Source organism: Drosophila persimilis, unplaced genomic scaffold (genome assembly GCF_003286085.1).
Source record: "Drosophila persimilis strain 14011-0111.01,24,50 unplaced genomic scaffold, DperRS2 tig00000232-arrow-arrow-pilon, whole genome shotgun sequence".
Classification (NCBI taxonomy): domain Eukaryota; kingdom Metazoa; phylum Arthropoda; class Insecta; order Diptera; family Drosophilidae; genus Drosophila; species Drosophila persimilis.
The window spans coordinates 532,504-559,720 of NW_020825307.1; the positions used below are offsets into that span (position 1 = coordinate 532,504).

Sequence of the window (27,217 nt, forward strand, 5' to 3'; positions counted from 1 at the left end):
TCATTATCCTTCGACGTCCATGTTTCGCAAAACACAATTTGTCCGTCAGAAACAAACAAAAAAAAATACTCTTTCAAACGAAAAAAGAAAAATCTATACATATATATATATATAGATATAGAAAGGCGGGGAAAAAAAAAACGATTTTCTATTAAGGCAAATCAGGTTAAAGCGATCGATACTCTCTCGTTCTCTCGTGTTTAAGTTTTAACATAATATTGAATATAAAGCTGCCAAAGCCATGTATGTATGTGTTTGTGTGTGTTTGTGTGTGTGTGTGTGTGTGTGTGTGGTTGTGTGTCCTTAAAGTAAATTCTAATTTATGGTTTTTTTTTTGTTGTTCTTACATTAAGTGTGGTGGGGAGGGGGGAGGGATATATCCTATAATTTATCAAATGGTTTGCTGAATTTCTCTCCATCTTCCTTTCGGTTACTTTAATAACTATTTTATGCAGTGTGTGTTCCGTTTTTTGGATTCTCCCCCTCTCCACTCGCCACTCTTTTCTCTGGAGTAGAGTGGTGCTCTTTTTTGTTTTGTTTTTGAAAAGGTTCTGTTTTCCCCCAGATGGAACAAACAAATTTAACTAAATTCCATTTACAAATATGATTTAATGCACTCCTGGATTCTCCCTGGAGCGCCCTGGGGCCGAGTGACTTCTACAACATTATATTATTCTCATCTTGTGGTTGTGTTTCTGTTTCTGTTTCTGGTTTTTGTGTGTTCTCAATTATAATTCTTACAATTAATTTAACAGCTCCACTCCCCTTTCAATCTCTCCTCTCCGCCGTCGCTGGGTGGCAGAGCAACGAGTGGATGGTGGATGGTGGATGGTGGAGTTCATGTCATAGCATCCACAAATATAGGGATCGCCTGGTTATACACAATATATATATTTAGATGATGACAAGCTTAAGCTTCTATCTTGTAACTCTTTTTCTTTCTTCCAACTATTTCGGTTTCTCTTTCTTTCTTCGTGTTGCTGTGGATTGTGTTCTGTTGCTTGTGGAACAAACTTCAAGCATAAACTAGTAAATGCTAAACAAATGGGACAAGGTTGAGGGGTTGAGGGGTTGAGGGGCTCGTTGAGAGGTTGCTTAGGCTGCCGTGTCCACCTCCTCCACAATGTGATTGGGCGGCACCTCGCTGCTGGCCCCCGATGCTGCTGTGGCTGTGGCGGTGGTTGTTGTTGTGGTATTTGCTGCTGCTGCTGCTGCTGCTGCCGCTCCACCTACCGCTGCGGCTCCTCCTCCGGCTGTTCCCTGGGCTGCAGTGGCCACCAGGGCACTCACTGCACTGTACTGGGCGCCCGCGCCCACAGAGGCAGCCTCAGCGCCCGCACTGGCCCCCGCAGCCGCATGGCTGACATTGACCGCATAGGGTCCGCTCTTTAGTTTGCGCGCCTCCCGTTTCTGCTTGTGCTGCTGCATGACCAGGCGCAGCTGGTCCATTTTCGACTTGGTCTTGAGATTGTCCAGCTCCTGGGTGCACTTCTGGCACGTGTGCTCCTTCTCGCGTTCGCGATCCTCCCCGCCGGCCACAAGGCGATAGCGACAGCTGCAGCCATTCCCGGTCCCGTTCCCATTCCCATTGCTGTGGATGGAGGCCGATGTTGCTGTTGAACTGCCGCTGGCATTGCTGCCCTCCAGCAGGCAGCAGCTGTGCGCGGACTTGGACGATGTGGAGGCGGACGATAGTGCTGCGGCGGCGGCTGCTGCTGCGGCGGCGGATGCCTTCGATGCGGAGTAGCCGCCAGTCAGGGCTGTCGACACGGCTGTGTATTGGTGGGCGCGACTGCACTTCACGCAGTTGTGGTGCTTCGATGAGTACTGCGGAGGGGGGAGGACGATAAGGGGATTAGTTTTTGGGCTCTCAGGAGGTGGGATCTTCGGATCACTTACAATTTTACCGCGGGATCCATGATGCAGTCCACTGACTGCAGCTCCTGCTGCTGCAGCAGAGGAGGAGGTGGATGCAGACGAGGATCCGGAGCCGGACCCGGACCCGGACCCACTGGAGGCGGAGCCACCACCCGTGCCACTGGGTGTCTCGAAGCTGATGCGCGCCGCGCGACTGTACTGGGGCGTGGCACTCAGCAGATCGTTGAGAATGTGAATCACCGTCGAGATGTCGCGCTTGGGGCGACCGTAGCGGTCCTGCAGGGCGGGATTTAGGGTGCCCGAAAAGGTGCCAGAGTAGATGCCTTTCCCATGGTTCTTCATGGACTCAATGACGGCCCCAGATCCGCCCTTTCTGGGCGTCTCATCGCCTGCAACCCCCGAAGAGCCGCCGGCCACGTGGCTGCCACCACTGCCGCCGGACCCCGAGGAGGAGGAGCCGCCGCCGCCGCCGCTGCTGGAACTGCTCACACTGGCCCCGGACAGATCGATCTTGTTGGTGAACACCTCCTTAGAGAGCTTGCGCAGCGTCTGGGTGAGATTGCGCGATGCCTCGGCAAGTGTCCGGGTGTCGGACACACCCAGCGATGCCTCATCCGGCTCTGAGGAGACGGAGCCCGAGACGGCGGCCTGGGACGTTGTTGTTGCCGCTGGAGCTGCAGTGGGTCCTGCTGCTCCAGCCTGCTCCTGCTTGCGGCGCGACCCCGATCCCGATCCCGAGGCGGAGAAGGCGGCGGCATTCACGCACGGCTGCTGGTAGAACTGATTCTGGCTGCTGTGGCTGTGGAAGTGGCGGTGCTTGGAGCGCGCGATCCGGTTGTTGCCCGTCTTGTGCATCATCGAGTTACCGGAGAAGGTGACCCCGAGGCTGCCGCTGGTCGTGGCCGAGGAGCGGGACGCAGCGAAGCCAATGCAGCTGTCGGGGCATTTGTTAGACCTGGGTGCCATTGGGGCGGTGGCAGAGGCAGAGGCAGATGCAGGTGCAGCAGTGGAGGCAGTGGAGTCCGTCGTCTGTCCAGCTGGCGGTGTGGCCAGGCGCGTGCAGAGGCACGACGTCAGCTTGGCGGCTATCGGATCCTGTTGGCAGCCGTTGCTGCTGCAGACCCCGCCACCCGATGCTCCTGACGAAGCGGAGGCGGAACTGGAGGTGGAAGCAGGTGCCGTGGCCGGGTTTGCGTTGGAGCTGGAGCTGCAGCTGCAGCTCGAGCCCGAGCCCGAGCCCGAACCCGAGGGAATGTTCTTGATGGCCGTCATCTTGATGGGGCTCGAGACGAGATTCGAGAGCGATTTGATGGGCGACTGCTCCAGCAGGCTCTTCCCGGTGGCGGGACCAGCGGACGATCCGGAGGACCCAGCCGATCCGTTGACTGACGCGCGCGTGGTCTCCTTGAGGGCAAAGCTCTTGACAATGTTTTGGATGCCGCCCTTGATCAGCAGTTTGGTCAGATCGGGTGCATTGATGAGGCCCTGGCCCTGGCCCTGGCCCTGACCATGGCCCTGACCATGGCCCTGGCAATGTCCCTGGCCCTCCTGCTTGCCCCTGGAAGCACTCGATGCCCCCCCTCCCGTGCTGGAGCTGGAGCTGGAGCTGGAGCTCGTGTTGGTGCTGGGACTGGAGCTGGGAAGCTCAACGTACATCTTGCGAAGCGAGGACATGCCCCCGCCGGTGCCGGCGGCCACCGCCGAGGCGTTGTGATGGTGGTGATGGTGATGGTGGTGGTGGTGATGATGGTGATGCCCATGTCCATGCCCATGCCCGTGCCCGTGACCATGCCCGTGCGCGTGGCCGTGCCAGGAGCCGTGATGCAGGCTCGGATGCTGATGGCTGTGCACGTGGCCATGCCCGATCTTGCCAAGGCGCTGGCCGGACGGCCGAGCACGTGTGTGCGACGATGAACTACTGTTGGAGGTGCCACCGCCCCCCACCAGCACGGCTGGTGATCCGGTAGCGGCGGCGGCGGCGGAGGAGGAGGAGGAGGAGGAGCCGCCCCCGGCTGTCGAGGCGGCGGCTGCAGAAGTCGCGTTGGAACTGGAGCTGCTGGAGGAGGAGGAGCTGCCACCCGCAAAGGCGGACCCGCCGCCCGAGGCGGACACCACAGTGGCGGCACTCGGATTGACGGTGCTCAGCTGGAGCTGGATGAGCATCATGTGGTCGCCCAGGCGCATGCTCAGATTGAGCGGAGTCTTGCCGCTGAGGAAGTCGTTGACCTGCGAGTCGTTGAGCGATTCAAGGGCCTGCATCACCGTGTTCTCCGGTCGCTGGGCCTGCGAAAAGGGAAAGCGAAGGAAAGGATAATAATATTAGATGTGTGAATATATTCGGGAATCTACTGCTTGGACCGCTTAACAGTCTGCCCTGCAGTAAACTGCTTCTCCTGTACGTACTCCTTGCTTGGACTGCTTGCTGCTTAACTGCTTACCGCCTCCTGCTCTTTCCACCACTTTCCATTACATAACGAGAGTTCGATACGCGGGGGGGAGTATAGCATCTAGTGTATATTACCCTGCCCTGCCCCCCCCCCCCCCCTTCCCACCCTTCCCTCCACACCCACCACAACATTCCAGAAACAGAACCAAAGCCAGTATAATATTTGCTTTTGCTTTTGTCGCTACGTGATTCAATGCACTACCTTTGTTGGCTCTTCTCTCTCTAGTCTCAGTCTCTACTCAAATAAAACAACAGCCGCGCTGTACGGACATTCCAGAGACTGGAGATCCCGCCCGCTGATCTCTCCATCCCGATCTTTTGAACCATTTCCCTGAGACAGGCTTCGATCTGGATGCAGGCGAGCTTTCATTCCCTCCACAAATCGCGTATTCAAGGGCGACTCAGGGGTCGGACGCTGGTGGTCTGCGGTTAATTAATCGTTTTCATTCCATACATACAGATATATGTATCTGACAGATGCACTCTCAAGACAGAGTCAGAGCCCCGCTTGGGGGTTAATTTTTATTGACTCTCGGTCTCTGGGGCTCTGGTGCTCTGCCTCTGTGACACAGTGACCCAATAATATTCAAATGAACAAACTCAACTGATGGGAAAACACGACATTGACGCTACACCTATACATGGCTACATCTCCACTTTCCCTTTGCCGCATTTGACGCCGAAGCAGACCTTATGCAACCCTACCAAAAAAAAAAAAAAAAAAAAAAAGTTTCCCCCAAAAATGTTTGGCCTAGCAACCGGACGGACGACCAACAAAGCGAAGCGAAAAGCTAGTCTTCGGGGAGATCGAGGCTTTGGATACTCTCTCGATTCGTCACAGAAAGAAGAAGGATCTCCCTGCGATTACATCGTTTCATTTGCTTGCTTTAAGCTTTAGGCCTCTCCTCTCTCTCGGGAAAGGGCATCTCAAAGGCTAAAAAGGCCTCGATGCGGTTCAAGCCTATTTGGTGACGTTGCTGCTGCGCGACTGCGACTGTGACTGTGACTGTATCCATGGCTGCTGCCAGCCGCTGGCTAACTGTACCAAGGTCAACTGACGTCGTCGCACGCAACTTACGTCACCTCCCCAGCTCCAGTGTCGGCGTCGGTGTCGGCGTCGGTGTCGGTGTCGGCGTCAACGCCTGCGTCTGCGTCGTGGACAGCAGCAAAATCGAAATTTTCAAATTTCAAAGCAAAAACAAAGCCAACGCAGGCGGCAATGCTGTAATTTATTAACTTTTTGCAAATTGAGTGGACGTTTTCTCTCTTTTGGTTTTGATTTTGTTGCTTTGTTTGTAACTCTGTGTTCAAACCGGTTTTGAAAGGGGGCATGGAGGTGGGGGGGGGGTGTCTCCATTAGCTGTGTGCCAAAAATCTGATAGCTATCAGCATCATGAGCTCCGTCGTCACCAAAGATTTCCGTCATCTTCAGGAGAGAGAGAGAAAAGAGACTCCCTCCTCTCTTCTTATATTCCAGCAGTCACGTGCTGTACTGCTTGCGTTGAGGCTGTGTTCTGTGCACTGCTTGCGTTGGTGCGTTTTACTGTACAGCACCATAACTGTACTGCTTTCTGAGGTATGCATATAATTATGTATATTTCTTTGCCTCCCTCTTCTTTTTTATGTTGCGAAAAAAACAACAACAAAAAAGAAGTGTAACTACTGCTTGGCGGCTCTTTCCACTGGTTTCAGATGCACTGTACTGCTTGCCGTGCATATATTTCTCATCCACTCCACCATCTCCCCCTCCTTCAGCGTTTGTTACTGTTTAGAAAACAAGCAGTGAACACGCAATGTTAAAGTTAAAGCGCTGCTTACATCTTGCCAGTATGTACTGCTTCGTGAAGTAATAGCTGCACTCCTCTCCTGCTTGACCATGTTTTGAATAGAGCTATGTCCGTCTTGCACTGCTTGATGTCTCTTCGAACAATTGGGGGGACATGCAAAGAGTCTTGCTAGAGCTTCCGTTCCCTTTCCCAGGCCTGTGCCTCCTTTCTCGTGCATCTTCGATCGAGCAGGAGCAGCAGCAGCAGCAGCAATCAGCGGGCAACAAAGCGCTTGCAACTTTGTTCCCACACATCTGTATGTATGCACCTACATACATACATACACTATTTTTTTTTCTTTTTTTTTGACAAAGCAATCTTTTCTTTCTTGTTTTTGTGTGTTTTCTGCGTTAGTTTCTCTCTCTGGCTATCTGTTCGCGTGTGTGTGTGTGTGTGTGTGTGTGTGTCTGCGTTCCACGTTCGTGTTTGCTGACCATGAAATTATTTTTATTGCGTAGCTTTTTGTGGCCTGCCATTCCAATGGAAGTTTTTTTAAGCGCACTTAAAAATTTTTAACAAATTAAATTGGTTTGATAAGAGTAACGGAACACAACTGTTAAGCAGGGTGAGCGGCAGGGGGGAGGGGTGGCGTATTAGTTGCACCCCTTTTTTGTTGTTGTGTTTTTATTGCACTAGTTCCAGGCACAGGCACTGGCACGGGGACAAAGACAAAGACAAAGACCGGCGCCAGTCCCAGTGGGCCGTGTGTTTGCGTTCATTATCTGGACAAGCAGTGCGTCAGTGGTCACACAGTTTGAGGGCAACTGGAGCTCGTTGTCAATTGGTTTTTCGTCTTAAAAATAAGTTTATCTAAAGACAAATATATGTATAGTTGTGCCGGCTTTTTTTGTTTTTTTTGTTTTGTGAAATGCATGTGTCATAGGAGTACCCGCCGGGGGTCCCTGTCCCTGTCCATCTAGTGAGCTTTGATCCTCCCTCTCCCTCTCTCTTGTCGCCCCCTTTCTCTTATCAACTTAATGATGGGAAACTTTCTGTGCACTTCGAATCGAATCGAATCACAAGGCGCCACAAGACGTATTCCAATAAAAAATGTGTGGGGGGGGGGGGGGGGGGGACAACAGCGACAAGTGAATTCCTTGGGCATTTATTACTCATGCCCCAAAAGCAATTAAAGCCAACTAATAATAGCCATTTGTAAATGGCAACGCGGACCCTGTGCTCCCCAACAAAATCAAAAGCAATAGAAATATAAATAGAAAAAACAGCAATAGCTTTGGGATTGCGAATCGATTCCACAGAAATGATAAATATACATGAATATACAGATACAGATACAGCTACAGATACAGATACTTGTATCTACTTTTGATCTAACAGAGAAAAGATACAGACAGAAGAGAGCTACAGAGGGAGTATGATTGGAATGTTATCAATCGGAGAATTGTGGTATCTGGTATCTGGTATCTGGAATCTGGAATCTGGAATGGAATGGAATGGGTCATCGGGGTACAGTCATTTCCCCGACTCCCTCAAGACGTGTCTCGCACACACAGTTTTTTGTTTTTTTTTTCTGCAAATCTGTTGCAGATCCCCCCAGCCACTGATCATGGGCTGATTGCAGATGAAGCAACTGGCAGACGATAAACCGGATGGATTCACGGAAATTAAGTGAGCAAAAGCCATTTTTTATTTATATTTTTTCTTGTGTATTTCCGCTCCATTCCATGAACAACTTGTTGACGCATAGTGGATAGTGGACATGCGGGACACATGCAGATTATGTTGCATCTGTAAGGGGAAATGATATGAGTGTTTCAAGGAGTTGCTAGCCAAAGACTCGTCCGAGAAGAGGGAAAGACAAAGAGGCTAATAGAACTGGTTAATAACCTGTCCACATCCTTCATCTGCCTTCCCCCTTCCCCCCTCCCCCCTCTCCAGATCGTGCTGGCGCCCAAAAAGAACAAAACATACAAAGGACACATAAATTTTGGTCTGTTCTGGGGTCTGGTCTCTGGTCTCTGGTCTCCATGGCATACATATACACATCCACGCATCTGTAGAGATTTTCAATGTTTCTTTGGCTTTTTGGCACTTTTAATGAGCCATAGCAACCCACCACCAACGCCACTGTTCCATTTCCATTTCGTTTCATCTTTGTTGCTTTGTCTTTCACAGCCACTGCCAGCATCACCAGCATCCAGCGAGCGCCCTTTGTCTGCGCCTTTTGTCTTTTAAAAATCATTTTCATAAATCTATGCAGCATCCCACTCGTCTCGCCCCTCCACCTCCCCCCTCCCATATCGTGTCCAAAAGGCCAGACCCGAAAGCACAGTTAATTAATTTGACAGGTAAACGCCAGCGCATCATTTAAATGGCATAAATAATAAAAACGAATCGAAACGGAACGGAACGGAACGGAAGGGAAGCGAACGGGGAACGGGGGAACCACTCGACAGATTGTGGCCTCCAACGTTCTCCTTTCCATTTCTTTTGCTGCCACCCACACGCTGCGACAGTCATTCGGTTGTTGGTGGTGCCAAAAATAAAGAACAGGGGGGATCCATCCCACATTCCCCCACCCTGCCCGCAATGGGTGAAAGTGTCGTCCAATTTCGACATAATCATTCAGTTTAGAAACAAAGAACGAGGTCTTTGCAGCTCTGTTCCATGCCACTGGTCCAAAAGCAAGTGCCATTTCCAGCTGTTTGGCTTCTGTGAAGCGGATACGTCCCTAATTGAAGGAATCACAGATTCCTTCGAAGCCCTGCATAATCATACAATTTAGAAACAAAGAACGAGGTCTTTGCAGCTCTGTTCCATGCCACTGGTCCAAAAGCAAGTACCATTTCCAGCTGTTTGGCTTCTGTGAAGCGGATACATCCCTAATTGAAGGAATCACAGATTCCTTCGAAGCCCTGCATAATCATACAATTTAGAATCAAAGAACGAGGTCTTTGCAGCTCTGTTCCATGCCACTGGTCCAAAAGCAAGTGCCATTTCCAGCTGTTTGGCTTCTGTGAAGCGGATACGTCCCTAATTGAAGGAATCACAGATTCCTTCGAAGCCCTGCATAATCATACAATTTAGAAACAAAGAACGAGGTCTTTGCAGCTCTGTTTCATGCCACTGGTCCAAAAGCAAGTGCCATTTCCAGCTGTTTGGCTTCTGTCCCTAATTCATGGAATCACAGATTCCTTCGACGCCCTTCCGTTTATGGGGAAGACTGTTCTTATTCTTGCTGTTCCCCGTTCCACTCTAAAATGATTTATTGGGTTAAAATCCGCGTTCCTCTTCCAGCGTTCCCTGTTCCTCCCTTATCCTATCCTATTCGTATTCATAATATCGGTATTTATAAAAAAAAACTAAGCAAAATCGAAAGTTTCGTCATCAGCCTCCCACCCACAACACCCACTCATCATCTGGCGGAATGATGACTATATAGACTCTATACAGTATCGTTGGTGTTGCCAAGTCTGCAGTCCCCCCCCCCCCCCCCTTCCCCTCTCCCCCGCCCAAGCAGCACTGCATTTCGTGGCGATAATAAACTTTACAAAATATTATTACTGTTAATAGCAGCTGAAATAATTCCCTCTCTCTCTCTCTCTCACTCATTTCTTTCTCTTTTTTCGCTGTAGATACAGATGTATCTGTACGGAGGGGCGGACAGAATGTGTCAAGATAAAATTGGAGCAATATGCAAATGCCGTGACAGATACATATATACATTATATATCGGGTTGGCCTGCACTACTATATTTAGGGGGTATGTTCTCGTTTATTTATACTTTTCTTTTTCTTAGACGAAATGGAAAGGAGTACGATGTACGATTGCTGTGCAGAGCAGAGGAGTATGCCTTTGGCGGTCACCTTTTGGGTTACTCATCCTCCCAGAGAGAGAGAGAGAGAGAGAGAGAGAGATCCACCTGTCACATGTTAACACACATTTCGCAGAGGCGGGGGCTGACGGGCAGCCTGCCACCGAATTGCGAGTGTTTTTTGACTTAATTAGGAGGCGGCAATGGCAATGACTCACACGGCGACCAGAGCACAGTCCATGGAGCAGGGCCACCAGCATGGTCATACCTTTCTTTTCCAAAACTGCGCCACCTGTCGGAAGGGAAGGCGGCGGCTGCTGCATTCCCCCCCCACACGCGCCCCGAATTTCAACAAATACAAAAAAAAATATATATAAATAAAATAATAACAAAATAAAAGAGCAAGAATCAGCAGAAAGAACAACCCAAACCCAAACCAAAGAGAGACGCAAATTGTTAATTGGCTATTTAAACATTTCTTGTCGGTTTTTTTTTTGTCTGTTGATTTTGGTTGTTGTTTTTCTTTTGCACGAATATATTGCAATTTCATTTTGTTTTGTAAATAAATTTTAATCAGCTTTTTTTTTATTGACTTTCCAGCAAGAGACAAAGAAGTGTCCGTCCCGCCCCGTCCCGTCCCTTCACCTCAGCGGAAGAGGAGCTCGAATTTGTATTTCGGTGAATTTTGAGCTGCGTGCCTCCCATTTCTGCTAGCGCTCGATGTTCCAATCGCTTAGGGGAACATTTGTACGACTGTGAATCGGGGATACACTCTTCTGCAGGCAATAATGATAATTTGTTTCTCCTTGTTTTTTTTTTTTGTGCACATTTATGGGAACGTATGTAAATTTACCTTCGGTTTGTGCTGTTTTTGTGCTTTGGATTTTATTTTGTGTTGTTTTTTTTTATGTATTTTTCGTGCACGCCAAAATATTTCTTTGTTCGCATCACGAAAATTGCATGAAATTTTATGTACGTGTGAGACACAGAGACGGACACACCCACACGTTGACAAGTGTGCTTTGAATGCAATATGAAATGCAGTAAATATTCAATATTTCACCGAATTTGGTCACATTTTCAATGACTTTGAGGAGCCCTCAAGTGAAATGTATCCTTGGGTTTCCCAGGATTTCGATGCCATTCTATTCCAAATATTGCAAGATTGATGAATCAGTGGTTCCACGTTTCATTCCCATATTCCAACATCTACTTTTTTAGCGGCTCTTTGTTTCAAGTTTCCCAAAAACCAACTTGAAACATTCTTCGTTTCATTACACACATTCCATCATGGAATATGATCCGTGTTTCCTTTCAGACTTTCTTTAATCAGGCCGTTTAGGCCGTGACATTTGCGGAGCTCAAAGATGAGCTATCTTTCTGGTGATTTTCTTGATGTTCGTGCAACTTTTTCCTTGGTTGAAGGGAATCAATTTCACACGTTTCAGATGAACATTGAGCGAATTTATGCGCAAAGAGGAGGCGGAGGAAAAGAAACCGAAACTAAAGCTTAGACTGCGAAAAAAAAAAAAAACACCGCACGAGGTAGAAAGAGAGAGGGAGAGATGGAGTAGTCTCTCAATCAAGATTGAAGGCGATTGACATGGCTTGGATAATAAAACGGTTATGTGAAGCAAGGGAGGGGGGGAGGGGGGGGAAAAAAAGAATGGACCCAGAAGAGAGCCAAGAGATCTATGGAGCTCATAGCTCGAAACGGTAAACGGTACATCAAACGGTTGTGTGTGCCGCAACCACCGCGCACACGACGCGCAAAAGTGGGCCACAAGTGGAGGAAAAAGAAGTGCAAAGAAGAGACAGAGAGGGAGAGAGAGAGAGGAGTACCCTCTCCCCTCAATATCTCTGTCTATCTTTGCATAATCCGTATTTCCACTTTGGTTGCCATGCGCACACACACTGCTTAGCCGCACTGCTTACCTCATCCCAGACTGCTTACAGCAACAGAGATGTCGATGTCGATGGCGATGGAGACGGAGAGGGACAGCGGTAGAGAGAGCGAGACAAAGCTAGGGCCATGACGCGCATACAAATGCAAACTTGACCTTTAGATGGCGTCGGTTGTCGCATAAATTTTCAATTTCAGCCAAAAACTTTCTCATTAAAACAACGCACAAAGAAGCGACACACAAAGAAACCTTCAAAGGGTAGAAAGAGGCAGACAGACAGAAAGAGAGAGAGAGACACAGAGACAGAGAAGGAAACCCAAAGACTTGGCGATCGTTTCGAACCCCCGAAAAAAAAGGCATACATAGTTTTATTTCGATTCACAAATTAAAGGCCTGGTGCACAGCCCCACTGCCTCCTGAGGTGTGTACTCCATCCGAAAGTAGGCTAAAAACCCGTTTAGTAAGAGTCCAAATCATCGCAACAAAATGTCTGTCTGTCTGTCTGTGTCTGCCTTTGTGTGTGTGTGTTCGTTTTTTTTTTTTTTTTGGTGTGTAATAAAATAAATATGCAAAGAAATTCAAATTAATTAATGTCAAACAGCTTTTGGCAAACGAACGAAGAAATGACGAACACATGAAAACGATCAACAGCAGCAAATCGAGCGGAATGCAAATGCAAATGTCAATTCGCAATCGAATTCCAAGTCAAAGTCGAATTCGAGTTCGAATTCGAGCTCGGAATAGAATTAGTCACAAAGTCCCAAAAACGAGAGACTAAATTCGGCATTAAAGTCTCCTTAGCTTCATTCTTAAACCGAATATCGATAACTGCTCGACATATGATCGATAACTGTTCGTTATATGATCGATAACTGCTGGAAAGTGCGAAAATGGCGATTATATGGCTACAGGTTATAGGAGAATGGAATTAGTCACAAAGTCCAAAAAGGGAGTCCAAATTCGGGTTTAAAGTCTCCCTAGTTTCATTCTTCAAGCTAACATCGATAACTGTTCGATATATGATCGATAACTGGTAGAAAGAGTGCAAAATGGCGATAAAATGCTTACTATTCTACAGGTTATAGGTTCCTGGTTTGAGGCCTACGAATCCTGTACTTTTTTCTTCTGTTTTCCCTTGCTATTATTTTTGTGGTAAATTAATCGCGATTCGCATGATGTTCTTGCGATTACGTTGGAGCGCAACTTACCAGTAAACCAGTTTCGACATTTGGTATTAAAATGATCTTGGAACCATCCATTAAGTTGTGATCTTTGAGTGTCCCATCCTGTAGTTCTCTGCAAGAAGAGGGCAAATGATAAATGGTTACACAGAGAGAAATGAAATATATATCTAGAATAAAAGCAAAAGGCGTGCAACAGAAATCCCAAACACTTCAAGGTACAGTCACACACAAAAAACACGAGGAGAGAGAGGGAGAACCGGAAAGGAGACGGAGGGACAGACAGGCAGGCGTTGATTTGCTGCTGTCTGCATTCGCGCGCATGCGCAATGAAATTTCAAGTGACATTTCAGTTCAAATCTGATCGGCAGGGGCCAAGCAGCACCAATTACTACCCTTTCGGATCCATCCGATACGATTACAGACTGTTGGGGAATATATTCGAGTACCCCTTCAGAGAGAGGATAATTCAGGGGCAGGCGAGGCAGACAATTAAGAAGACATCAATATCGACGCGTTTTTTGCCACTTCAACAATAAAAAAAAAAAAACGTTGTATTTCAATTATCGAGAGACATATCGATACATATGTATCTGTGAGGTTTTGATAAATAAAAAAATGGCAACAGAGAATTTAGTGACAAAACGAATTGTGAGAAGAGTAGAATCGGCTCTTCAGGACATGCATAGATATTGCATCATCGGCGGGATCTGTTACTGTGCTTTAAATGTTCCTTTCACCTTCATTGTTCAGCCTTTGATTCATTCTCCATCCATTCATCCCTTGATACATGCCTCGTGGATTCACTTTACCGCCTCAAATGTTGCCAGACCTCATAATCAGCTGCAGCTTGCACTACTTTCCAGTGTTGCCTAATGCCCGAGACAGTGTTGCCAAAGCTCTGCCACTATCTAAGGTATGCGCAAACACTGGAGCCCACAGCCACAGCAAACGCAGGGTTGCAAAACCTTGGAATGAATGAGAGTCCAGAGGCCGTGGGGAAGGGTAAGGGCAACGGGGGGCCTACTCACTGCTCTTTAGAACTTTAGCAACAGCTTTTTTGTTTTTGTTTTTTTTTTGTTGTTGTTGTTGTTGTTGCAATATAATCCCCACACACAGCACTGGAGAAATACGACAAATTGTCAAATTGCACTCTGATCCGCAGAATAAAATACGAGTAAAGCAGGGAGAGGAAGAGGAAGAGGAAAGAAAAGAAGAGGAGAGGAGTAGGAGAGAGTAAAACCTAAATGACAATTTATAAGCGCACAAGCAAAAAAATTAAAGGTTCAAGCACTTTACAGGTTTGCCTCCACATTTGGGGGGGGGGGGGGGGGGGGGGGGGGGGGGGGTTATGGACAGGGAGAGGTGGAGGTGCCTGCTGCTGTTTTCGGGTCCCCCCCCCCCTGTGATCCGATCTGTTATTTTTGCTGGTTTTTTCAATTCAGATTTGAAGATACAATGTGTAGAATATCTTCAAACCGAATACTGTTTATGCCACAGCTATGGAGCGGCACGGAGTGTCCAGGTGGGAGAGAGGAGGTAGGAGATAGGAGGCAATGGCAATGCCAGCAGCAAATAAACAACACAGCTGGCTTGACTTGGCTTGGCTATTTGTTTAATTCTGTTGAACTTAATAAATAAATAAATTTAAGAGACGGTTAAGAGGCGTTCAGCCAGTCAGGGGGTGGGGGGTAGGGGGGTAGGGGGTTGGGGGGTGGGCGTGGGCGTGTGCATGAATTGTTTAATAAACAATTGCGTCTGCATCTCTGTGGGTGACGCAATGCTTAGCTTTTGTCTGGCATGAATCGAAACGAATCGTAACTTTGGCAACGTCGACAGGGCAATGGGCAAGGAGAGGAAAGGAGAGGAGAGGGAAGGGGAGGGGAGGAGCCTGGAGTCGCTCGGAATCGAATTTGTGCACAACGAAATCGAGTTTCGAAAATGATATTCTATTTTGGATCGATCATATTTCCGAGATTTCCTCAAAAACTGGACAAGATATTGGAGGCACTTTAGGAACAAGATTGCCACAAAACATATGGGGGTTTAAGAGTTCGTTAAGGGCCGCCGAACCGCTGTATATCGTATAATCAATGTCGATGCAGAGAGAGAGAACGTCCTGCATTTGTTTTGGCTAGCAACGCAGCTCAAGGCGACTCCGTGCCCAGCCATAACAGAAGAAACAAGGCTGGAATCGAATACAAAAGAACAAAAAAGACACGAGGCAGTGGCAGAGAATGCCCTGGCGACAGGTGGGCACCAGAGAGAGAGAGATAGAGAGAGGGGCTGTTGTCGCAGCTTCGCTTCCGTTGCGAAAGACAGAAAGAAAGAGGTGACTGTACGACTGCAGAGAGCAGAACATTACTTAACTGTAATTATGCTCCAGAGAGAGAGAGAGAGAGAGAGAGAGCGAGAGAGAGAGAGAGTATGTGTTGGTCAAACAAAAAACACACACACACAATCCAGAGGTGTATTTTATATCTTCAAAGCTATAAACATGGGCTTTGGGCCATTGCATCAGTGCCGTGCCTGGCTTTAAGCAGAGAGAGACAGCGAGAGAGAGAGACTTTGCTATCCGATGCGGTAACCCCGGCAACGCCAACATAAAACGGTAGCCATGGAGCGCGAGAGCGAGCAACGAAACGAAACCGAAGCGAAGCGAAACGAAACGAAGCAAAGAGAGCGCATTTAATGACTGCATGCATGATTGATGAATTGATAAGATTTCGGGCTAGCGGGCTAGTTGCTGCCGCTGCCGCTGCCGCCGCTTGCTTTTCTGCTCCTTTGCTGCAAGGCACCGAAAACCGTATTTGGGTCAACGAAAGAGGCGTGGCAGCAAATGTTGCACGCAACCTCATGGACATGGTATACACACACACACACACACACACACACAGGAGTGGGGGGAAATGCCGCAACGTCACGCATAACGTAACCAAGCAAAAGCCGGCCCATCACGTAAGCGGAGAGTAAGTTTTCGGTCTTCTTTTCCATAGATTTTTCTTGGCAAACAAACAGCCCAGCCAGCCAGCCAGCCACATGTTGCAATATTGTCAGCAGCCGCAAACGAAACTCACCACAGAAAGAGAGAGAGAGAGAGAGAGAGAGAAAGAGGAGGGGAATTTAAGCTTTAAATTTGATTTTTCTTTATTTATTTGTTGACGAATATTACAGGAAAAAGCTCTCTTAAAGCCTAACACGAGGGGGTGTCTGTGTCTGCTGTCGGCGTCGCTGCTTTTACGCAATAGGCAGACGACGCGACGCAAAACGAAGGCCAAACGACGAGCCGCCGTCGCCGCCGTCACCGCCTCGTGGCCCGGGCCGAGTACTGGCAGCCCAGACAGACAGAAGAGGTGGGGGGAGGGAGTAGCAGCTGAAGGCATAGACAGCGTTCGGGCGTGGGAGTGGGAGGTGAGAAAATACAAGGCGAAAAGGGAATAGAAAATTCAATTGGCTTCAGGGACCAAGCGATAGAGGGCTTCTCAAACTGTAAACGCTAGAGGTGTGGCCTCTAAAACTGTACAAATTAAAGGCTTCCCCCCATAAAGCAGTTCACTCTCTTTTGCTATTTTTCGGGGATACATGGAGCAAGTTTACATCAGGAAAAATTCAACTACAAAAATACGTTTTTTGTATTGAATTCACTTATATTTCGTATTTGTATCTGTATCTGTATCTGCAGGTCCTACAGTTGAGGTTAGGTTTAAGTTCGCCCCTTCCACTCTTTTTACACCTCTCTGCGGGCAGAAGACAGAACCGTAGCCCGAATGTAATTTCAAACCGTAAAGAAAACCCAAGTGAATCTCCCCTTTTGTTGTCATTAAATTCCACCACCCTGCGGCACAGACACATGGCTGCCACTGCCACTGCCACAGGCACTGCCGCTGCGTAAATTATCAGGTTTAGTGCCTAGAAATATGTACAACATACAGCAAAGGAAGAAGGATATAGATGTACATGTATATACATCTGGATTTGCCAGCTATGTATCTAGCCATCTCTCTCGCTCTGTCGCTCTGTCGCTCTCTGTGCCTCTGATGCCGTGGCACAAGGGTAGGCCTATCCTTAAAAGAAATAACATAAGGGCGATGGAGAGAGCGCAAAAGAGAGACGAAATTGAAGCTGTGCACTGAGAAAATTCCACCAGCAGAGCAGTGGTGGAGCCAAAGCAGTAGAAGTAAGCAGTTCAACAAGGATAAACAGTAAAAGGAAAGGAAGCAGCTACAGTTACGCACTTTAAAGCGAAAGACGCAGAACCGCTTTTCCAACAACAAGGCTCAAGGGCAACTGTACCACCACCCCCACACACACCCCACCCACACACGAAGAAAACTCTGATTGAGCATTAAATAAGGAAGAAGCCAGGAGACCCTCTTCTTTCTATACTTTTTTTCATCCTTTCATGAAAGAGAGCAAAAGAAGAATGCCAGCAGACCTTTAACATTTTCTAATTAATCGAACCGGATCCCCCCTCCCCTTCTCGTCTCCTCCATACCCATGGAAATCTGAGAGAGGGGACAAATTTAATAGATCTGGTTTTGAATTTCGTTATTTCTTTCTTTCTTTGTTTGTCTATTGTTTATAGATTGTTGACTATTTTAATTGCAATTTCGTGTTATCTTTCATCGAGTGGAGGAGGAGGAGGATGAGGATGAGGCAAGCAGATAGCCGGAGGAAAGAAAAGTCAAAGCGTTCTACAAGAAATTGTTGATTAAACAACAATCCCAGACGCGACACAGACGACGCGACAGCAGAATCTTGAAACTGAAGAATTTTCGCCGACCATTGACGAAATATTTGCCAAAGATATGAGGAAGTGTTTCTCGTATTTGTTGTGGGATACATACAAAGATACACACACACGCACACAGTTACACCGAAACGTGACAGCCGACACAACAGTAGATGCTTCGGACTCAAAGATAGCTGGCCACAAGATACTTTTCCACATTTATACTCGTATAGAGGGGGGGGGGGGGGGAGATCCCCCAAGCGCCGTCACGGAAAATAGTACTAGATCCTGTCGGATGTCCCGGAATCGTGTCGTTCTTAACGAATGTGTCCGTTCGCTTAGGGGAAATTCGCTTCATTCGACGACAATTTGCAGATTTCTTTTCATGTTCATTTCAGTTCCAGTTTCAACCATCATTTCTTTCGCTCTCTCTTTGGCCACATCGAAATTGTGGTGTAGATACTTTGGACTTTTTATGGCAGATACTAAAACATTTTGATCCCTATGTATATGTATCCCCCGATGGCTTGCCACCCCCTGGGGCAGAGGCTACTTTAAAGTCAACTAATCCCAGGCTCTGATTGCCGGGAACACCCATAAAAGGAAGCCTGCTTGATGCATTCACCATCCACAGGCACATCCACCCAGAACGGGTGGGTGTCAGCAGCAGCAGCAGCAGCAGCAGCAATTCTATTCAGCTTTCACTTGGAAGAGGAAGCTTTTCCCTGACATCTCGCCCTCAGCCTCATCCCTGAAGGGGGGGGTTGGGGGTTGGGCTGCAGCAACCGCAGGCCATTCGTCCGTCCATCCAAGGCCCATCGCTGGAACCGGATGACTTTCATTCATTTCCGGCCCAAAAAGCTATTCAAAATGTTGAGGGAAAAGTAAACGGGGGGTGGAGTGATTGGAGGGGATGGGGGGGGTGGTGATGTCCAACCCGGGGACTAGAACCAGGAACTGGCATTGACCATATGCTCCTCGGGTGCCTCTCTCCTGGCCGCTCTCTTTCGCCTCGCTCTCTCTCTCTCTCTGGTTGTCGCTTTTTTCCACCTAACCTCAAACCCCAAGAGCATTTTGTTAAAGCGCCAGAGGGGAGGGGGTCATAAAAAGCACACGCTGCAGCAAAAGGGTTAAAGAAAAAGGGAGAGAGAGAGAGAGAGAGAGAGAGAGAGAGATGGAAAGAAAAATCTGCTGGGAAAATCGATGGAAACAGCTGAGGGAAGCTGTGCAACAAAGCTGTGCCTCTCCACCGCAATACCCTTTTTGAACCGTCGCTTTTTTTGACTACTATTTATCCCCACCGATGGAATGTTTTTTGGGGATGTTCGTAAGGCGTCGGTGGAAAAGGTAACATGCAACGGTGGCAAGGCATTTGCATGCAGACAGAGAGGCTCAAGCAAAAAGAGGAACAACGACTGAGGCAGAGCCATAGGCAGAGACAGCGACAGCAGCAGCGAACAGCATCCATAACAAAGACAAAATCAAACAAAGAAATCAACGATAGGGCGGCAGCGGAGGGGAGGGGGGTCTGCGCAAACAATACAAACAAAAAATCACAGCAAAAAGCGAGCAAAAAAGCAACTGAAAATAGCAAAAACAAAACTCAAAGAAGAAGAGAATGCAGAAAAGGCAAAACGCCCACAGCAGCAGCAGCAGCAGCAGCCCCACCCGCCCACAAATGATTCTAATTTGAAAAAATACAAATAAAACAACAAAAAAACTATTGATTCAGAAGGTTGCTATGCTGCTGCTGCGATGCTGCTGCGATGCTGCTGCGATGCTGCTGCGCTGCCAGTTAGCGGTCGTCGACGACGACGATGAAGCAGCAGCGACGGCGGCCACCGGAAGGCATTTTGCGAAAGGGCAAACATTGAAAATTCAAATATAGAGAGAGAGAGAGAGAGAGAGAGAGAGAGAGAGGGATTTGTGTTTTAGAACAGCCAAGGTATATAAACTCTAGAGGTGGGCGGCATTATTCCGGCACTGCTTTACCGCTCTCGGAAATACAATTACCCGAAAAAGGCTCACCTTACATTCATATACCCTGGACACTGCACTGCGCTGCGCACACACGAGCACAAGAGCAACAGAAGGAGGGAGGGGGGGGGGGGGACACAGGCGGCGACACACTACACTGCACAAACAACAATTGCCGGCCGGCCGCAACAGATCAAGATGTGAAGAGAGAGACAGAGAGAGCGCAGCAGAGAAGAGAGCACACATGCGAGGCTGCATGCGAGGGGTTTAGCAGAGAAGCAGTGCAGTGACACCCTCTCTCTTCCTCTAATGACGTTATTGATGCCGTAAGTAGTTGCTTTTTGTTGTTGTTGTTCTTTTTTGTTTTCATTGAAAGTAAATACCCGATGACGCTGACGCTGACGGCGACGCCTGGAATACCCTGCTTCTTCTCTTGTATGGGAATGCAAAATAAACAAAGGAAAGGCTAGGCTATAAATATATATAGAGATCTACTACTGTTGCCATGAGAGCATCTCAAAGTCGGTTATCCCCAGTCAAAGAGCGCATTCCCCAACTTGTTTCATTACCCCCTATACCATCCACCCTCCCCTCCCTGTGGCTCGGAATGAAAATATAGCCGTAAATATGAATGAAAAAAACCAGAATCAAAGAATCTATCTATATTTATGTGGATAGGGGGGAGAAGGGAGGAGGGAGGGGAAGCGCTGCAACGATTTCTACGATTTCCAATGAAGTGTGAATATCATTAGCTGGATCGGATGGCCCACGATCTGCAGGTATCGTCTATCAATCCTTTTGTGAAGAAGAAGACGACCTTCGCCCAAAGGCTGCTGGTGGCTGGTGGGTGGTGGGTGGTGGTTGGTTTACAGTTTATGAGCTACATTTTGATATGAATTTGCATAAAGAAAAGCAATTTGTGATGCGTTCATTTCCCGGTAGACGACTTTTGGTGGTTTGTGCCTGGTTTGTGGCATGGGGCATGGAGGGTGGATGTCAATGCACCACCAGCGAGGAAGCGGCCATTACCACCAACAAGAAGGTTGTCTTTCTCTCTGTTCCATAAATAGGATGCAGAATGTACATCGTATCTGTGGCTGCCACTGCTTCCTTTCAGGCGGCTGCTGCTGCGGCTGTTGCATGCAATTTGGCACAATTAAAGATGTATGTATCTGGCAAATACAAGATACACATTCTGTGCCTGTGCAAAAAAACATGCAAACGTGCCGTTAGCTTCGATTTGGACATTGTTTATTTTTGTATCTTTCAGATACACACACACACACACACAGATATAGCCGCAGATATATGTATGTATAGGCCCCGGAACACCTTAAAAAGCCCCCAGTTCCCACCGAAAACAGAGAAACTACCCACTCTGCGCCGCCCACGCCCACGCCCACTCCCACTCCCCACTCCCACCATCCCCATTACCAATTTCAGTCCCATTCACCGTTCAAACCATATTCTGCCCCTCTGTCTTCCCAACACTCTTCCTCTCTCTCTCTCTCTTGCTGCTTTCTATTTTTAATGTATAGCGACTGCTGGCAACTTTGTTGCAACATGCGATGGTTGGGGGGGGGCAAGCATCTATCCCTGTATCCTATCCCAAGTGGAATTTTGTATTCTAATAAATCAATGGATGGAAAAAGATACATACATATGTACATATGTAGAGAGGGGTAGAGAAAGCAGCATGCAGCAGATCAAACAGTCTACACTGCTTACAGGGTATCAAGCAGTGCCATCGATCGAGCAGAGACCCATCACCATTTTGGGCGTGGCGCCATCTAGCGCCGTACAAAGCCAAAGCCTGGAGGGCAGCCATAAACAAATGATGGACGACCCTTTAAGAGGCGTGGAATGGAGACGGAAGACGGGAGACGGGGTGCCGAGGCACACTTGTGGGGCTTGGGAATTGGCCAGCAGAGAGCGAGTGAGTGTGGTGGGGAAGGCGTGGGGGGGGATAAGGGCAGCAGGTGATGGCTTCAGTGACTCTCCACCCCCCACCCCCGCGCTCCGCCGGACAGACAGACTCTGGGTGTTACTTTCCCAGAAACTAAACGAGTTTTCGTATACAAAGAGGAAAAGGCAGTGAAGAGGGTGAGAGAAACGAGAAATGTAGTGCAGCGTATGACCCTCGCTCTCTCTCTCTCTCTCTCTCTCTCTCTTGCCCAAAAGGACAGGCAATCAGAGAGGGAGAGAGAGCCCAGGCAGCCGCTTAAGTCTTGTGTAACCTGATCTTCACTCAACCTCTCTCTCTCCCTTCGTCTCTCTGTCCGGCTAGAGATTGATAGAGGGAGACAGCAGCAGCAGCAGAACAAAGCATCGTCTCGTCTCGTCTCGGGCACGCTTCCCAAACAACATCTCGCACTAGTCGTGACTGCTCGCTGCCGCTCGGCTGCTGCCTAATCAACGACAAACAACGCAAAAAAAAACGAGCTAACAAAAAAAAAATAACTACGCAGCAACTATTTTTTGGTGCGGGAGGGACGGAGGCCACTGGGGATCGGATCGGGAAGGAATGGCAGGGGGAACATGTGGGATTCTGAAAATTTTTAGAAGGGAAGCCCCCTGAATAGGGCGAGGCGAAGATTCCACGCTTCTACAAAAACAACAACAACAAAAGCCCAATACTGGACAAAACTCACCACAGAGAGAGAGAGGGGGGAAAAAAGCAAAGCAGAAAAGAGAAGAGAAGAAAAATAAATACACGCGCCGCTAACTGATGACGTCGCAGAGGGCAGTGCCAGAAGTGAAAGAGGAGGAGAGACCCTACCCGACCCCAAAGTGCTGACCGCCTGCCTTCATCCCACCCCTTCCTCCTTCAAGCGGCGTTTCAATGGCGTTTCAATGGATACATTTGATACCCTGCAAAATGCAAAGAAATTTTCAAATGATTCTAGTCATTGCCTGTGAACAGAAGAAAATCACTCGGACTAAAATTCAAACTGTTGTTGATTATAAAAGCAAGCCAAAACAGAGCGACGCTGTAGACTGTAGACACTGCTTTGTGCTGCTTTGTTCCACACACAATAAAACGTATACATATCTCTATCTGAAGAACCCTAAGGTGACATGTGGGGCGCCTTTGGCTTATGTCATAGCTGGAACAGCCAAGCACACACCTTGAGAGTGCGCCGTACAACAAAGTACTCGGTAGTACACGGTAGAAGTGGAGGTAGTGGTGGGGGGAGGGCGAGGCTGATAGCAAGCAAATCTAATCTATAAGAATTTTGTTGTTCTGATATGGTATTTCCTACTTTATGCAATGTGCAGTGCAGTATATGTACATACCTATAAAACATACATAAATAAATATATAGACTAGTTTCTGGTAGATGCTAGATTTGGTATTTTATACCGTATATACTGAATGGTATCGATTTGGTGCAGAATATTTAATACCATATTGTAGGTTTTGTTTGTTTATCTCTTTTTGGGTGCCTCCTGTCAGCGCACGTGTTAAAGGGTTGCTGTTGATGGTATAGGATCATTTCCTCTTTTATCATTCTGTTCTCTGTTACTTTTCTCCTCTTCTGCTCTCTCTCGCTCTCTCCGTCTTCCTGCTTCGCTTCCCACATGGGCAATATATTCATGAGAAATGTCTGGGTTGGTTTAGGCTGGGTTTTCATTTTGGGTTTGGGTTTGGTTTTTCGTTTTTCGTTTTTGGTTTTTGGTTTTTGGTCTCTGTTTCAGTTTCAGTTTCGTGTTGGGTTGGGCTTTGCTTTGGGTTTGGTGGTGTTTGGGTTCGGTGGTGACTTTATAATAAATGCCTCTCACAGAGAAATTCCCATTCAATCCCATTCATGTGTGCCAGTGCCACATTGTCTTCATTTGTTGGCTAGTTCTTTCCCCAAGTTGCTGCGCGTCTTCTAGCTGGTGGTTAAATGAGGGTTTTCCGGCCTGCTGCTGGCAGTGGCAGTGGCAGTGGCGGTGGCAGTGGCAGTGGCAGTGGCATTGGTGGTGTGAATAAGCTTTCACCAAAAGCCTTGTTTCTTTGCTACTTTCGCTCTGGTGGTGGTAGTGGTGGTGGTGGTTGTTGGTCTTCTTGTTGTTGCTGTTGTTATCAGTCCTAGGCCATGCGGGGGTGGCATCTCTATGGCTGCCTCTCATCTACGGGTTAACGATGCATGTGTGTGTGTGTGTGTGTGTGACATTCAAACAAAGAGAAGCCCAAGTCCGTTTGCCTCTGTGTCCGATAAGCGCAGCCTGTCGGTCGAGTCCGTCCACAGCATCATCGTTATGAAGCAGAAGCAAAATTAAGCCGATGAAGAGGACGGGAGAAACCAAGAACAAAGGCACAAAAAAATCTTCTCCACACACACACACACACACGCATAGGCTGTATAGAAAACACACCACGCACACACACACATACACATGTGACCACCGCGCCGGTTAGCAGCGCTGCCCATGCCGACGCTGGCAGGGAGCATTAAAACATGAAAAACGAAGAGAACTTCAAGTGGAAGAAGATGAAGAGAGAGAAGAAGGAGAAGCAACCGTGACGCCATTGCCCATTTTGCTTTTGCTTGTTTTTTGTTGTTTTTTTTTTTTTGCTGTAAAGTGGCATAAAACAGATGCACCAACAGACAGAGGAAGAAGAAAGAAAGGCAGGAGAAAACCAAATCAAAAAAAGGATTTTAAGAATCAGTCCGGCAGCAGAAGAAGGCACCAAGAAGAAGCCGATAAACACCACAGTAGAGAAGAAGAGAGATGTGGGCACAAACTCTTATCAGTCAAGTTTTGAGATTTTTCTTCTTTTTTTTTGCAGAAACGGCAGCCGCAGACAAAGGTAAGATAATGGGCAGATGGTGGGAGCAGTAAGATACACATCTCTCGCTCTCTCTTTCTGTCTCTCTCAATTAGAAATCTATTTGCAGAAAATACAAATGAAGGGAGTAAGGGGCGGGAGGGAGACGGATGCACAATGTCTGAGTACAGTCGTCTGTCTCGTGTGACGGAGGAGACGGACAGAAACCCGCATGCATTATTGTTGCAAAGCGACTGAAAGAGAAGCCACTGTAATGCGCGAGGACTCATGCTCATACGCACACACACACACACACACACACACACCCACACACCCACACGAATAGCAAGGGAAAGGGAAATAATCAGCGGAGCCTTTTAACAGCTCACCAACAGAGGATAGGCAATAACAGCAGGCTGAACAGACAGTAACAGTTAAGCGGAATAGGTAGAGCGAGAGGGAGGGCGGCCGGCCAAGCCATTCAACTGTGCAAGTAATTGTTGCTGGGGAAGTAACAATAGAAAAGGAGAAAACTCCACCGTTTATGCTGATTAGGAATATACAATTCTTGAGGGTACAGAAAGAATGAGTAGGAGAAACGCAACAGTAACAGCTTCACTTAACAGCAGGCATTAACAGTTCTTCTTCTGCTGCCGCTGCGGGCCCCTCCATGCAACTAGTTGGCGGCACTGCTACAGCTCCTACTCATTCGTTCGCTCTCTCTCTCTCTCTCTCTTCACACACACACAGACATACCAACCGACTCGCTTTGCATTTTCTGTTTTTGTTTGATTAATTTTTTTTTGTTGTTTTTTGCCGGTTTCGTGTTATGTGCCGGACATTTTCCCCCTTTTTTGTGTGTTATTTTTCTCTCTCTTTCTCGTCGTCTCTTTCTTTTGCGTTGTTTTGACTAAGCAACAAATTGATTATGAAATCGCTTTGCCCATGTATATATGTGTGTGTATGTCGTCTCTCTTTGTGTGTAGATCAATTTGCACTGCACTGAACAATCCCCCACCAAGCCCCTGTTATAGCACTTGGCCCTTCAAACGTTTTTCTTTTGTTTCTTTTTTAGTGGATTTTTTGGAGGTTATATCAATAATAATAATCATACCCATAACGAGAAAGAACGAGAGAAAAACTAAACAAAGAACGAAAAGGACAGGGGCTGGTTTGGCCAGAGCGTCGAGCGAAAGATGGAGCCCACAAATAAACGATAATCAAAGGCAGTTACTATAACAGAGGCAAACAAAATAGCCTATGGGGGGCGGGTGGAGACAGAACAGGGGAGAAGCAAAACTAACAGTTTTTGGGGGACAAAATGGTGCCGCTACAACGAGAAGGGTTAAAGCAGTTTAGGAGTGAGCTGGAAAATGTTGAACGAAGGTTTGGTTTAATTAATGGCGGATCAGTACTCACTTTTCACGGTGCAGCAGACATATGCGATCCTTTGCCACCTTCAGCTTTTTGGCGATGATCTTCTTGAGGCTCTCCACGTTGATGTGCGGCTCCACGCTGACGGCAAAGTTGCCGCCGGTGGTGGTGCTGATATTGAGGTTAATCAGCATGCCAGCGTTGGAGGAGCCACTGCCACTTCCACTTCCGTTGCCGTTGCTTGTGGCGTTGCCATTTACACTTGTTGTTGTTGTAGTCGATGATGATAAACGCTGCAAGGCGACGCCGTTGCTGTGACTCCTATTCCCGTTACAGTTGTTGCTGCTGGTGCCGTTAGTTGTGGTGGTGCCAATGTTGTTGCTTTTGTTGTTGTTGTTGGTGGTGGTGGTGGTGCTGCCACACCCAGCATTTGGCTGTGTTGCCGCTGCTGTTGCCTCATTCTGGGCATCGGCCGGGGCCGTGTTCGTTGTGGTTTTTGTTGTTGGCTTATCCATTTTCGATCCGGAACGGAACTAGGAGAGAGAGATGGAGCGATAACGCTCTTGCTTCTTCTCTATCTCCTTTCAACGCACGACACGCACGCACACACACACACACCCACACGCAATCACCGAAAAGCGGGTGGCACAGGCAAAAAATATTTAAAACAATTATTTGATATGTTGCAGAAAACGGCGGGCGGTGGATTGGTTTAACAAAAAAAAAACCGCAGAACGGCGCAGAAATGTTGGTAATGGAAAAATCGTAACGGCACACGCGGCTGCTGCTACGGCGACTGCGGCGTTGGTTCAATTGCAATCGATTTTCTATATACACCACACCTTACGCACACACACACGCACCGTCGAACAGAAAGATGAGAGGCACAGCACGCACGACGTAACCGCTGCCGTAGCGTAATGCGCAATGCGAAGCGACGCGGCTAAAGGCAGTGTGTGGGGCTGTTATGTGAGGGCCGACGAGGTTGCGTTTGAATTTACTGTTGCTGCCAGTCACACGCACGTCTACGGCAATGCTGAAAATTGTTTCTTCGTACTTTCGGTTTGGGGCTTGCCACTTCGTGCAACTGTTTTCGCACCGATTCAAACTGGGCTTTTTCTTCCTCGATCTCCGCGCTGCCTATTCTCTATTCCTTGCTTCTCTGCTTCTCTGCTTTTCCACTTTTCTCTCTACCTCGACCACACACACACACACAGTCGCGCACCAGGCAGTGTGACCGCGGACTTATCGCTAAAATACACCGTCCGATCCACGGAAATATAACAAAATATAGCTTCTTATTTTAAAAATATACCGGAAATATACTGACGACTGACAGTTATATTTTACAAATTCCTAGTTTTTGA

At 47.8% G+C, this 27,217-nt stretch overlaps 1 protein-coding gene across 1 annotated transcript; it reads right to left on the bottom strand.

Annotated features, from left to right (window-relative positions):
- Positions 1 to 589: 589 nt before the first annotated feature.
- Positions 590 to 27,124, bottom strand: LOC6600083 (midnolin homolog). Its single transcript, XM_026989300.1, has 4 exons — positions 25,896 to 27,124; positions 13,039 to 13,126; positions 1,900 to 4,161; positions 590 to 1,827 (listed from the first exon to the last, which is right to left on the bottom strand). The coding sequence occupies exons 1-4, from the start codon at positions 26,363 to 26,365 to the stop codon at positions 1,096 to 1,098; spliced, it is 3,552 nt and encodes a 1,183-aa protein (XP_026845101.1). The 5' UTR covers positions 26,366 to 27,124; the 3' UTR covers positions 590 to 1,095.
- Positions 27,125 to 27,217: the final 93 nt, after the last annotated feature.

Excerpts from the sequence above, each read along its gene's own strand:
- LOC6600083 (XM_026989300.1), bottom strand. The coding sequence starts at position 26,365 with ATGGATAAGCCAACAACAAAAACCACAACGAACACGGCCCCGGCCGAT. Across the intron at positions 13,127-25,895 it reads TGTCTGCTGCACCGTGAAAA|AGAACTACAGGATGGGACAC; the intron begins GTGAGTACTGAT and ends CTCTTCTTGCAG. Across the intron at positions 4,162-13,038 it reads ATGTCGAAACTGGTTTACTG|GCCCAGCGACCGGAGAACAC; the intron begins GTAAGTTGCGCT and ends CCCTTTTCGCAG.